The following is a 14,931-nucleotide window of genomic DNA, read 5'->3' on the forward strand; positions in this document are numbered from 1 at the left end:
TATTCTTTAGGTGGACAGGCTGAGAATTTTTCAAAGCTTTACATTCTGCTAACCTTTTAACTATAAATTCTGTCTTCAAATCCTCTCTTCTCACATTTTACTAGAAGTAGTTAAGAGAAGCCATGCAGCACCTTGAATGCTTTGCTACTTACATATTACCTCTGACAGATATCCTACTTCATTGCTCTGAAGTTCTTTCTTCCACAAAGTCCTAGGACAGGGATACAATTCAGCCAAGTTCTTTCTTTGCCATTGCTTAACAAGGATGCCTTTCTACCAGTTTCCAATACCTTGTTCCTCATTTCTGTCTGAGACCTCTCCAGAATAGCCTTAACTGTCCATATTTCTACCAGATTCTGGTCATGAAAATTTAATCTCTAAGAATGAGACTCCCTACAGCTCTTCTGATCTCTCACCAGAATCACCCCTAATGCTATGTTCATAGCAATACAGGCTTTTTCTAGCACTCACTCCAAAACTGTTTCAGCCTCTACCTACTACCCTGTTCCAAAGCCGCTTCCACATTTTCGGGTGACTGTTTACAGCAGCATCCCACTCTTGGTGCCAACTTCTGTGTTAGTGTGTTCTGTGTTGCTACAACATTAATAACACCTGAGACTGGGTAATTTATAAAGAACACAAATGTATCTCCCACGGTGCTGGAGGCTGGGAAGTCCAACATCAAGGCACTGGAAGGTTTAGTGTCTGATAAGGGCCCAGCTCCACTTGCAAGTGGCACCTTGAAAGCTTCATCCTCCAGAGGGGAGGAACGCTGTTCCTCACGTGGCAGAAGAGTAGAAGAGAGCGAACCCATTCCCACAAGCCCATTTTACACTGGCATTAACCATTCATGAGGGCAGATCCCTCATGACCTAAACACCTCCCACTAGGCCCCATCTCCAACACTGTTGCATCGGGGATTAAATTTCCACATCAGTTTTGGTGAGGGGACAAAAACAATTAAACCACAGCAACCCCCACACCAGAGTTGGGCATGTGACTCAGTCAGAGCCAATCAGATACTGCATTCCCCTTTCTTGCCGTAGTCATTGGTTCAGAAATGACCTGGTTCAGTTGAGTGAAAGAGAAACCCAAGGCTTTGGTTTAGCACTGTATGGATATAGGGGTGGAAGTGCTAGCAGCTGTCTAGCACTATAAGAAAAGAACCTAAGAATGAAGACAGCAAAGAGGAAAACAGAAATGGTTTAGATCAGGGGTGAGGAACCTGCGGCCTTAAGGCCACATGTGGTCTTCTAGATCCTTAAGTGTGGCCTTTTTGACTGAATCCAAATTTTACAGGACAAATCCTTTTATTTTTATTAATACATTTTTGTCTTTTATATTGGTATTTTGTTTTTAAAATGAATGTATTTAAAGTACCAAAGAATAAAGTAAGTTTCAATGAAATAATCCTCTAAGATTGACTGGCACAATTAGTAAGCCATAAGGGCTAAATTAACAGCTGCTTATGCTCACAATTTAGTTCTAATTTTCCCCGCCTGACTGGTGCATGAGACTGGTTGGCGAGAGCTTATGGGGGTCTAGTACACCAGTCTGTTATCAGCTTTTGATAATGGTACCCTGTGTTTCTGTTTGAAGTGGAATTTGTGAATAGTTGCACAACTCAACAGTATTTTTAATTCTGTCTGCTTAAAAGCCCATCATGTCAAAGAAGACCAAGAGAACGCTGAAGGACGTAAACAGAGTTTTTAATGAGGAATGGGTTTTGCAATATTCTCTTGTTTCTGCTAAAGATAAGATGATCTGCTTGCTTTGTGACGCTGCAGTATCAACATTAAAGAAATTCAGTGCTCATCAGCATTACAACAGTCATAAGGACCATAAATATTTGAGGTTAGAGGGAGAGGCACAAAAGGTTTTATTGCAGAAATTAACAGATGAAAAGCAAAAGCAAAGACAATTCCTTCAAGTAGCACTAAGACCTAAAAATAATGCCACTGAAGCAACCTATAAAGTAGCTTATATACTCAGGAAAAAAGGGAAGCCATTTGGTGATGTAGAAATTGTGAAAGAATGCACCAAAGTTGTAGGCTGCTTAGACCACGATAATGTTTCAAAGTACAAACAACTGCCTCTTTCAAGGAAAAACATAACTGATCGGCAGCCATGAATTAGCCTTCAACTTAACAAAACTTTATGCGATACTTCAAAAGGAAAATATATATTATTCGATCACTTTGGATGAATCAGTTGATACAAATGACTCGGCGCAGGTTTTATACTTCATTTGTGTCATAACGGAAGATTTTGTTTGCTATGAAGAGTTACTCCCTTTGGGCACTCCTGCAAACAGAACACGGGGAATTGATTATCTTCAAAAACTTTCAAGATAAATGTCATGAAGTTGGACTGAATTTGGCAAATGTAGTGAGTGTATATACTGACCACCTTCCATGACAGGAAAACATGAAGAGTTTATTGCACAGACAAAAAAAGTATTAACAGATCCAGACATTCTCATTTCATTATATCTTGTATCAGTAAAATCTCTGTGCTAAAGCTACTATTCTAAGTGACACTTTGCAGTAAGTTATAAGTATTGTTAACTATATTCATGCAAATGCAACACGGCATAGTCAGTTTAGTAACATGCTGAAGATGAACAATGAGGTATTCAATGTGGATTTGTCATATGATTCTAAAGTGCATTGGCTAACACAGGGACAGGTGGTAGCCAAAATTTTACTTCTGCAAGAACAGAATCAGCAATGGGAATTATTGAAAGAAGATTTCTATAGGAATGCAGCATTTCTGTGTGATATCATGTCAAACAATAATGACTAAAATATTTCTTTGCAAGGTGAAACTAAGTCTATATATGATATGTGGCAAAAAAAAAATCCAAGCATTTAAAAAAAAAAACTATCTTTTTTCAAAACAAGTCTTCAAAAGAAAATTTCGGATAAACAGTTTCCCCAGTTAGCAAAGGTCATTGATGAGCAGGATGATATATGTAAATCATTTGAAGAATATGCAGTTGTTATTAGAGAATACAATGAAAGGTTCACTGACTTTGAGAATCATGACATCACACTCAAATAAGCAATTCAGCTTCACCTAGTTAACATCACCAAGGCACTTATAGAACTACAGATGGAATTGATTGAGCTCTCAGTAGATGACATTTTAAAGTCATTGTTTGATGCTAAAAAAGATCCAACTGAAATATGGAAAAATGTAGAATACACACACCTTCAGAAACATGCCCGAAAAATGCTTTCTTGCTTTTCCACCACTTATTGCTGCCAATCTACATTCTGCTACCTGACCCAAATCAAGATGCCCTTAAGGTCACAAATGACCAATACCCATCTAGAGGCTCAACGGAAACTGCAGACCTCCATGCTGCAACCAAACATTCAAAGGCTTTCCAACAAAAAGCAGACAAACAAAGTCTTAAAAACGTTTGTTAACTTTAAAATTAACAAATAGTTTTCATTTTTTAATTATTAAGTACATAGTTAGATTTTTTATAAAATAATGGACATTTTTAAGTATCTCTAATTGACATTTCTTGAATGTGGCCTTATTTGATTATAGCTAAATTAAAGTGGCCTTCCAACATGAAAAGGTTCCCCACCCCTGGTTTGGATCTTTTGAGCCCCTGAATTCAACTGTGCTTCATCTTGGCCTGCATACCTCAGTTAGGTGACCCAATAAATTTCCTTTTTAAGTCATTTTGAATTGCTCCTTGAAACAAACAGCAACAATACATACACACAAAGAGATATGACTGGTATTACTTTTTATTACTAAACTGTTGATTGGAATTTGCAAAAAGTCTACTTCTCTTATTCAGACAGGAACAAGGTAATTTCAAGGGTCCACAAAAGTTACCGGACTTACTGAGAAGCCATCTACATAGGATCGATATCTTGCAACAATGGGACAGATTGTCAAGCTTTCCTTCTGTACTTGTAGAAATCTTATATTACCTTCCTGGGAGACAGGTGCTCCATTGTTTAAATCCAGAATGAAACTTGAGTCTCACTGTAAAACCTAAGACACAAAGGCTTAGGTCCAGTAGCCTGCAATGGCTTGAATTTGGAATGCCATTAGTGATACTGACTTTGCCCCTGGCCTCCAAAGTTACCCGCATTATGGAATGCTCATGGATGTAACAGACATCTGCTTTAAGTTCCCAAAAGGCCAAATCTAGGCCTATAGGAATGACACTACAATTACTTATACTGCATCCCAAGTATCAGCTGGCTCTTGAAATACTTTGTTGTTGAGACATTTCTATTATTGAGGCATTTCTCATCATACTGCTAGATTAACCAGGAACAGAAGAGAAAGGATCTAAATAAGCTCAATCAGAAATGAGAAAGGAGATATTACAACTGGCACCACAGAAATACAAAACATCATCCGTAAATACTATGAAAATCTCTACACACATAAACTGGAAAACATAGAGGAAATGGACAAATTCCTGGAAACACACAACCTCCCAAGACTCAATCAAAAAGAAACAGAACTCCTGAACAGACCGATAATGAGCAGCAAGATCAAAGTAGGAATAAAAAAATCCACCAACCAAAAAAAAGCCCCAGACCAGAGGGATTCACAGCCTAACTCTACCAGACTTACAAAGAACTGGTTCCATACTGCAGAAATTATTCCATAACATCAAGGAGGAGGAAATCCTCCCAACTCATTCATGAAGCCAGTAGCACCTTGATACCAAAGCCAGGAAAGGACACAACAAAAAAAAACAAAACTACAGACCAATATCCCTTTTGAATATAGATACAAAAATCCTCAATAAAATACTGGAAAACTGAATTCAACAGCACATCAAAAAAATAATCCACCATGATCAAGTGGGCTTCGTCTCAGGGATGCAAGGATGATTCAACATACGTAAATCAATAAACGTGATTCACCATATAAACAAAAGCAAAAACAAAGACCATATGATCATCTCAACAGGTGCAGAAAAAGCGTAACATCCAGCATCCTTTCATGATTAAAAACCCTCAACAAACTAGGCATAGAAGGAACATATCTCAAAATTATAAAAGTCATATATGACAAACCCACAGCCAGCATTATACTGAATGGGGCAAAGTTGAAAGCATTCCCCCTAAGAACTGGAACAAGACAAGGGTGTCCAGTGTCACCACTTCTATTCAACATAGTACTAGAAGTCCTAGCCAGAGCAATCAGACAACAGAAAGAACTAAAGGTATCCAAATTGGGAAAGAAGAGGTCAAACTACCACTTTTCACTGACAATATGATCTTCTACCTAAAAAATCCCAAAGACTCTACCAAGAGACTCCTGAAATTGATAAATAAATTCAGCAAAGTCTCAGGTTACAAAAATCAATGTACCCAAATCAGTAGCATCTTTATATACTAATAACACTCAAGCTGAGAGTCAAATCAAAGACTGAATACCATTCACAATAGATACAAAGAAAATAAAATACTTAGGAATATACTTAACCAAGGAAGTAAAAGATCTCTACAAGGAAAACTATGAAACACTGAGAAAGAAATTGCAGATGACACAAATGGAAAAACATATCATGTTCATACATTGGTAGAATCAACATTGTTAAAATGTCCATACAGCCCAAAGTGATTTATAGATTCAATGCAATCCCCATCGAAATACCAACATATTTCACAGATCTAGAAAAAATAGTTTTGTGCTTTGTATGGAACCAGAAAAGAGTCCAAATAGCCAATGCAGTCTTAAGCAAAAAGAACAAATCTAGAGGCATCACATTACCAGGCTTCAAACTATACTGCAAGGCTATAGTAACCAAAACAGCATGGTATTGGTACAAAAATAGAGACATAGACCAATGGAACAGAACAGAGAACTCGGACGTAAAGCCATCTACCTACAAACAACTGATCTTCAACAAAGCAGACAACAACATACACTGGGGAAAAGAAGCCCTATTCAATAAATGGTGCTGGGAAAATTGGACAGCCACATATAGAAGAATGAAACAGTATCCCTCTCTCTCACCACTTATAAAAATTAATTCAAGATGGATAAAAGGCTTAAATGTAAGGCATGAAACCATAAAAATTCTAGAAGAAAATGTAGGCAAATGTCTCTTCTAGACATCGGCCTAGGCAAAGAATTTATGACTAAGACCCCAATGACAGTTACAGCAACAACAAAGGTACATAAATGGCACTTGATTAAATTAAAAAGTTTCTGCACAGCAAAGCAAGTAATCAACAGAGAAAACAGACAACATACAGAATGGGAGAAAATATTTTCAAACTATATCCAATCAAGAGCTAATATCCAGAATCTACAAATGCCTCAAATCAGCAAGAAAAAAAAAAAAAAACCATTAAAAACTGGGCAAAAGATACGAACAGAAGCTAATCAAAAAAGATATATAAATGGCCAACAAACATATGAAAAAAATGCTCAACATCACTAATCATCAGGGAAATGCAAATTAAAACCACAATGGGATATCACCTTACCCCTGACAGAATGGTGTGGATGCAGAGAGAAAGGAACACTTATACGCTGTTGGTGGGACTGCAAATTAGTACAACCTTTATGGAAAACAGTATGGAGATTTCTCAAAGAACCAAAAGTAGACCTAGCATTCAATCCAGCCGTCCCTTTACTGGGTATCCTAAAGGAAAAGAAGTCACCTGCACTCAAATGTTTATTGCAGCACAATTCACAATTGCAAAGATGTGGAGTCAACCTAAGTGCCCATAAACTTATGAGTGGAATAACAACATGTGGTATATACACCATGGAGGACTACTCAGCCATAAAAAATGAATTAATGTCTTTTGCAGCAATTTGGATGGAACTAGAGACCATTATCCTGAGTGAAGTATCTCAAGAATGGAAAAACAAACACCACATGTACTCTCTAATAATCTGGAACTAAATGATGGACACGCATGGGCACAGAGAGAAGTAAAACTCATTGGCAATCAAGAAGGGGGCAGGGGGCAAAAGGGGAAGGGTAAAAGCCTACCCAAGAGGTATGATGAGCACTATTCGGCTTATGGGCACTCTTATAGCCCTGATGAAAGCTATCTATCTAACAAAAACCTTTGTACCTCCTAAATATTTTGAAAGGAACAAAAAAAAAAAAAAAAAAAGTGGACTGTTAATATCAACCTGGTATTTCCCATTTTCACACATATTTACTTTGGAGCAACGATCAATAAGGAACCAGATTACTGGCAAGACTAAGGTTAGACTAGATTGCCTTTGAATAACATTTAAAAATACATTTTTAAAAACCTAACTAATTACTTTGTTATTTTCTTCCATGCCATTGAAGAGCAGTCTGGATATTTTTTTTTTAAAAAAAGGGGGATCAGCTGGGTGCAGTGGCTCACGCCTGTAATCCTAGCACTCTGGGAGCCCGATGTGGGAGGATTGTTTGAGCTCGGGAGTTCGAGACCAGTCTGAACAAGAGCAAGACCCCGTCTCTACTAAAAAAATAGAAAGAAATTAGCTGGACAACTAAAAATATATAGAAAACATTAGCTGGGCATGGTGGCGCATGCCTGTAGTCCCAGCTACTCAGGAGGCTGAGGCAGTAGGATTGCTTGAGCAAAGGAGTTTGAGGTTGCTGTGAGCGAGGCTGACTCCATGGCACTCTAGCCCGGGCAACAGAGCAAGACTCTGTCTCCAAAAAAAAAGGGGGCAGGGAATCTCTTCCCTTTCTTTAAGGGTAATTCAGGGTTACTTCAAATTCACTTATTCTAAGTTAAATGTAATTTCTGTTGTACAAGCTATACCAACCAATGACAATGTGTCAGATTTTCAGGAAACAGCTATCAGACTTCCACAACATTCAACTTACTATGCTACAAGCTTCTTCCCCTCTAAAGTGAGGGCCACATTTCTGAATTCTCCCTACCATGTACTAGAGCAGTTGGCATATATCAAAATATTTAAAGTTCTATTCAGCTTAAGGGCTTTCCTAAGGATTTCTGAATAATCTTTTCTGTGATACAGGGAAGGTTCTATTATATCTAATATTTTTCTAATATCTAATGATATAATAGAAAGAGCATCCTCAGCTTCAACTGGATTTATGTTTTCTTTTTTAAGATGGATAGTGGGTAGTTGGGCTTTCTTTGTGTTTTTCTCTATTTTGTATGTCTGAAATATTTCGTAATGGAAAGAAGGAAGAAGGGTAGGCAGGTTGAATGGGCTAGAGAGACCTGGGTTAACTCTACTATTGTAATAGGTGTACAACCTTGGGCTTAGTTTTCTCATCTTGTAAATGGGGAAAGGTAGCTCTCTCTACCCACAGAGAGATTGTAAAGATAAAACAAGGTAAACAATGTCTTGGCAGTTCCTTGCCAGTAAAAGCTAGCTTGGAGATGGAGAGGACAGCTCATACCCTCCATCCTGCTGTAAGTACTCCAGTAGGAAAACCCACTGACCAGTGCCTAGAGTACAGCAGCAGAACAACAAACAGTGTAAAGAAAAAACTTTGCTGATTAGTCAGTCGCTCATAAACCTTCCTTTTCTGGGCCATTAAAATGTACTGCAAGTACAAAAACATTTCTACTTATGGTGGTGACTGTCTAAGAAATGAAGTTCAAATTTACACTTTTAGGCTGAACCCCTATGGACGTTTTCTGAATTTGGCAGGAAGAAGTGTGATCTTCCATTTCTGTCACTCTTGGCATTGCTGTGCATATAAAAAAAAAAATGCAAAGCTTCATTTTTCTTACAAGCCTTTGGCTGCACCACTCCGCAACAGCTGCCATTAATCACAGCAAACTGGATTTGCACCAAGCAGTCTGGGCTGCATGCCTTTCCCAAATCCTGTGCGTTAATTTACAGAATGGTAAGAGCAAATACAAGATCTCACTTCATACATATCTTAAAAATAGGGCAAATTTTGTTTTTTAGTTTTGTTCTTTGTTTTTCAATGTCTGAAAGAGTTACAGCACTAGGATTTATCCACTGCATTCAATTAAAAAGCTTGGTTTATATCTGAACACCTAAGTGCAATTTCTCCTTGCTGCTTCTCCCCAGTCTAAGATACCACCCAAAATTCATAAGACTTTAAATCTAAGTCATCTTGTGGTACACAGATACCTCATTCTCTAGAAAACCAACTGAGAGCTGCAAAATGACCACCTGGATCATTCTCACACCACTAGTGCTGCATTTACTGTCTTACTTTAGAATCTGAATCACTTGAATCCATGAATTTCAAGTCTACGTGTTGCCACAGTTTATCTGCTCTGATACTAAAGGTTTGGAGTGAATCTGTCTATAAACCCAGATTCTAAATGCTTCCAGAAGCTTTGACATTTTATTACAACATATAGAGCTTTGTTATTACTCTAGAATCTGGCTGTAATCCAATTTCCCAAAAGGGAGAATTTGTTATAAACCAGTCTCATCTTGAGCCACTTCCAGGGAGGAGTTATTTGTTAAAGAATATAAATTAGTAGCACTGTGCCCAATTACAATGATTTTTAGCAAGGCCAGGATTTGAGACCTGTAGTTAACTGGAAATTAAGCTTTACTTGACACCTGTTCTAAAAATTTTTTCTTCTGCTATCCAAATTACCTGCTTAGTCATCTTCTCCTACTGAAGTGAATGCCACTGCATCAAGGACGGACTCTTCATGTCTTGGTGATCAGCTACATATTCCACTAACTTCTCCTACTGAAGCCAAATCCTCAACCTGGCCTTTAAGACAGCTCAGCAGAGGGGAAAACTAACAGCATAGGTTTTGGAGTCAATGTAGTAGTTCCCTTATATGTAAGATAAGGATAAGAGTACCTTCTTTATAGAGTTAAGAAAATTTGATGAGATAATGCTTGTAAAGTAGGACTCAATAAATGACAGTGTTTGTCATCAATATGCAGCAGTGTTCAACCTTTGTTATCTGTACTCATCTTCCCCTACTCGTCTCATATCCATTCCTTCGTTATGCCCCTAATCCCTCCCCATCAAGGCAACTGACTTACCTCCTTCCCTCATCCAGCTAACTTCTGACTTAATTTCTGTATCTCATGTAATTCTTCTAGCATGGAGGCAGCTTATAAGCACTGTATAATGTTTACTGTTTATGAAGCTCTCCTGTAAATATATTAACTCAACATCTTATAAACCTTATCCTGGGTTACGAGCAGAGAATAAAAGGGATATAAGGGTGACTGTTTCTCAGGGAGTTCTAATTTAGTGATAAAAATATGTGGACAAATAATGGCAATATAACCAATGACACAGAGGCATGCAGAAAGAGCTTTCAGAAGTGTGCACAGTTTACTTTTACAGGCGTGGCGAAACAGTTTCATCGTGCAGATCCACTGGTAGATTCCTGGAACTATGTTGAGAAAGATACTGAAGTTCAGCCCAGGTTCTGCATTAAAGAGTATTGTGATTAATGTCTGCCATGGAACCTGCAGTACACATGCCACCTCTTAGACATTCCTGGTATAACAGAAAGAGTGTGGAGCTTAGAATCAGACAGACATAAGTTTGAAAGTCAGTTATCAGCTTTGTGATCTTGGCCAAGTTCCTTAACCTCCGAGTCTCAACTTCCTCAGCTGTAACTTGGAAATGGATGAGAACTATCTCACAGGTGGTTGCAAGGATTTAATGAGATAACAGTTGTAAGGTACCTGACAAAGCCAGTACTCCACAAACACTGGCTTCCTTTTCCTTCAGAAGCACTACTCAGCATGAATATGGCCACCAAGTTCAGTTGTTAAGTGACTCACTGCGGTCACTGATCTCCAAAGAAGCAAATCAGGCTTACATTTTGACTCCAGAGCCACAAACTGTCCCCAAAACGCCCATATCTGATTTTCTGCCAATACCAAAGGTTGAGACTATTCAAATCACCTGAGAATTGTCTGTCCTTGAGTTATCCAATTACATGCACAGGACAGCATTCCTCTCTGCTCAGTCTTTATCCATCCAACTAACGGTCAGTAAATGGCCTCTATGTGCCAATCTCACACCCAGACTGCTGCTTTCAACCAAAACACTCTCTACTACTCCTCTCTGCTAACTTAAATCTAACCTCACCACAGACGGAAACCTCCCTTCTATCTAGTAAACTTTCCTGTGTCTACCTCTGCCTCACCATTCTGACTAATTCTATGTCCTGTTACCACTTGTATCTTCAACTTGGAGTACAGCAAACCCCTTCCCACAGATTTGGATCACTGCCTAGCAATCCCACATTGTAATTAAAATGCAACTACACTTTACACTTGGAAACTCCAATCCTGGGCATCTGCCATTGCAATCCATGGTCTGTGCAAACTACAAGACATTTAATTCTTCAAACAATTTAACATTTGTATGATTTTTATATGGAGTCAGACCTAGACTTCCATGCCAAGACTACTGTTCATTTGCCAAATGATCATAGATTGGTTTTTGATCTGCTAGTTCTCATTTTTAAAATGAAGATAATGCTTATTTATACCATAAGGCAGTTCTCAGATTAAACACTATATTCAAAACACTTAGAATAGTCAGCTACGTGACAGGTAATAATTACAAATACTTCCATAAAGCTTAATACATGCTTTACTTATGTTAAGTAGTTTGTTTATGTTAACTCACTTAATCTTCATAACACCTGAGATAGGCATTATCACTATTCCCATTTTATGAGTTGGGAAGCCGAGGCATAGAGATATGAAGAGACTCAAAACTATGAAACCAAAACAAAATTACCAATTCAACTTAAAAATGAATTTCAATAAAATTCAAAATTATTTGACTGATCTTTTGCTAAAACTAAACCACTGCTAGATTTACTATATGTAAGTACTGACCTCTATGGCTATGACACAAGTTCTTTTCAGGTTAAGTACTTCCTGTATGACTGTGTACTGGATGAGGATTCAATTCTCACTTCAGTTTTCTTTTAGAAGTACTGTGAAACCACCATGAAACTTTCTTTCCTATAGTGAACTGGGAAGTCATTTGGCACTAATATATTACATGGTGTCTGTTCTTACTAGCCAAAAGCAATTAGTACTGTTGGCACAATGAGACTGTAAACAAAAAGCAAGAAACCTAATATCCTTTGCAAATGATTCACAATATACTGCTATTGGTTCTTCCTCTATGACTGACAACAATAAAATTTTTAACAATCAGAAATTGTGCCTGGCTCCTCCACAATCCAGATTAAGAAAAACTCTTCTAAATCAAGATTATTAATCCAGAATCCACAGATTCCTTTTAATTCTGGGGATCGGTAAACTCAGTGCCATGTACTTTATGTAAGGTCCTTAAAAACATTTAGAGAAGGGGTCCAGAGCCTTCCAAAGAGGTCCATGACACAATAATAGATACCCCCACCTAGGTAATCAAGACCCTAAGAGAGTCTGGGGATCCCTACCCAACAGAACCCAAGAGATGACAGGTGAATACCAGCTCAGGTAGAGTGCTTTGAGGAAACCTGTGGCTATTAGTGAAGGGAAGAAAGCTGGCCTCCAGGCAAGGCCTAGGAGATACTGCTCAGCTCTGACTCAGCTCTCTTGCAGAAGAGACTTTCACTGATAGCCATTTCCCCATATATTCAACAAAGTGCACACCTTTGTCTAATTACAAGGAACCTCCCCCAGGCTGGGCTGGGCTTTGTACAAGTATTGGCTTGCCTTACCGACAACTCTGCAAGGTATGTTCTGTTACACCCATTTTACAAGATGAAATACTGAGGCCAAAGAATACACTTAACTTGCCCAAGGGCATCAAACCAATGGGGTGCTGGGGCTGAGATGTGAATTTGGGCCCTTCTTGCCATGCTATGCCTCCTCTCCCATAGGGGGCTCTCTCTCCCAGGCTCATTTGATTCATTTAATTTTTGACACAAGAAAAATTAGAAACGCAGATCTGCACAGCTATTTAGTGGCAGAGTTGCATCTGAACCCAGGCTTTTAAAACTCATTTATTTCTGTCCCCCCCTCCACACACCAACATTCTTGCTGTCATAGAATAAAATACAATTTTCCCCAAATCCAAGAGATTTTGGAAATTCATCAAGACAGGTCTCCAATCAGTACTGCTTTCAGCATAGTATTTACCATTTACCAGCCTGTATTTGTTGAATACATTTGGAGGAATTCATTAAAAATTTGGAGTGAGAGAAACGTTAGATCAAATCTGCTAATAAATATCTATTGCTGGAGTCAAATAACATTTTTGTTTCCTACAATTGCAACCTTATTCGCTAAATTCTTCCTTCATTCAATTCACTGATATTGGCTCTCATCCAACCATGCCCAAGGCACCCAAGCAAGCACTGCGAGTTTCAAAGACTCACCGGAGGTAGATCCTGCCTCAACGGTAACAATGGCACCAAAAGAGCAAAGGAAACCAGAATGCAGAGAAAGAACGCTGAGAAACATTGATAAAGTACAGTAGCAATCATGAAGAGCGATGACCCAGGACGTACGGGGTGGGGGGCACAGACCAAGGAATACTTCACAAAATCGGTTGAAGTTTGGTATGCCGTTTTGAACCATATGCGATTCCCCCCCTTTCAAAATCTATCGCCCAACTCTTTCTTCAAAAATTTGAGTCAACGTATAGCCAACTTTGTGGTCGTCCTATCTGAATTCTTGGCATTTTATAAGTAGAGCTTTAAAACAGATTAATTCGAAATGTCAAGAATTAAACAATTTTCAATGTCCGGGTTAAAAAAAATATTACCCCAAATAAAAAGATTTTCTGTATCGCAAAGCATTCATAAAGTGAAAATATGCTTGGTCTGCAGACTGCAAATAAAACAGGTTAACCGTTTCGGGTAACCATGTAAACAAATTTCATTCAACAACGTTCTGGCTTAGAAGCGGTTCGGGGATCCGCCGGCTTGGAAAGCCCCTCCCGCCTCCCTCCGTGGGTGCCTACGTGGAGCTCTCGAATCCCGTTCTGGAACCCAGAATGTGATTTTTGGGACCTGTCGCAGAATTTCACAACCAGGCATTCTTGTATCCCTGTTTGTACCTGAATGGTAGAAAGTTCCAGAAAAAGCTAGGGGTGACCGACTGACGTTTCACTGCGGCTCCTTCCACACCGAAGGTTCGGTGCCCGGTGGGCAGAGACCACCAAACAATGGTGATGCCAGGAGCACTGCACGGCAGCAGGGGAAGGACTGCGGGCTCGGCGGGCGTAGAAGTCCCCACCTCGCCCCCCGGAGACCGACCCCGGGAAGTCGCCCTCTGCGCGCACCGCACCGCGGGCAGAGGAGACGCCGAAACTCGCACACCCCCCTCTCCCAGCGGGGAGAGAACCGGCCGCTGGAGGAGGGGACCCAACGCGACCAAAAGGCGGATTAGCGGCAACGCGAAACTCACGACCCCGCCTCTCCCCCAGAGAAACCGGTATTGAGAAATTTAAAGGTCACTCAGGATTATTTACCTGCCCCGCGGGTCTGGGATCCGGGGCCAGGGCCTGGGCTGCCTCGGGGAGAAGGGCAGGTGTGTTGGGGGTAATGTGGGGGGGAAACTGGGGTGCAGGGTGAGGAGACTGGCCGGGGGCACACAAGGGGACCGGGATGGGGATGCCGGAGGAGACAGAGGCTGCACCGGCTGGACCGCCGGAGGAGCCCGGGAAGCGGTGGGAAACCCCCCTCCCCCGGGACCGGCGGGGACGCCCCACCGCCCCTACTCACTCGGGTCGGAGGCGGGAGCACGCACCGCGGGCGGAGCTGGCGACGCCGGGCCGAGCGAGGGCGCGAGCAGTCCGAAAGCTGCCGCGAAGCGCGCGCCCGCGCCATTTAAATAGCCCTGTGGGCGTGGCCTGCGCCCGCCCCGCCCACCGCCCCGCCGCGCCCCGCGAACTCCCGGACCGCTAGGCGGGCTGGGGCTGGGGCTGGGGCTGGGGCGTGGGGCGGGAGGGGGGCTCGCGGCCGGGCTGGGGACCAGGAGACAAAAGACTGGACTCCCGCCTCT

General features: G+C 40.6%; 1 protein-coding gene across 6 annotated transcripts in view; it reads right to left on the reverse strand.

Annotated features, from left to right (window-relative positions):
* Positions 1 to 14,726, reverse strand: part of CSRP2 (cysteine and glycine rich protein 2) — a 29,483-nt gene extending 14,757 nt beyond the window's left edge. For 3 of the 6 annotated variants that reach the window (XM_069489461.1, XM_069489460.1, XM_069489457.1), the window contains exon 1: positions 14,652 to 14,726. In XM_069489461.1, coding sequence (XP_069345562.1) covers position 14,652 — 1 coding nt within the window. In that variant the 5' untranslated portion in view covers positions 14,653 to 14,726. Of the gene's footprint in view, positions 1 to 3,867; positions 4,021 to 13,984; positions 14,045 to 14,651 lie in introns of those variants that run through there. The other 3 variants (XM_069489456.1, XM_069489458.1, XM_069489459.1) reach the window with 3 other exon arrangements.
* Positions 14,727 to 14,931: the final 205 nt, after the last annotated feature.

This window comes from Eulemur rufifrons, chromosome 16 (assembly GCF_041146395.1).
Source record: "Eulemur rufifrons isolate Redbay chromosome 16, OSU_ERuf_1, whole genome shotgun sequence".
Taxonomy (NCBI): Eukaryota; Metazoa; Chordata; class Mammalia; order Primates; family Lemuridae; genus Eulemur; species Eulemur rufifrons.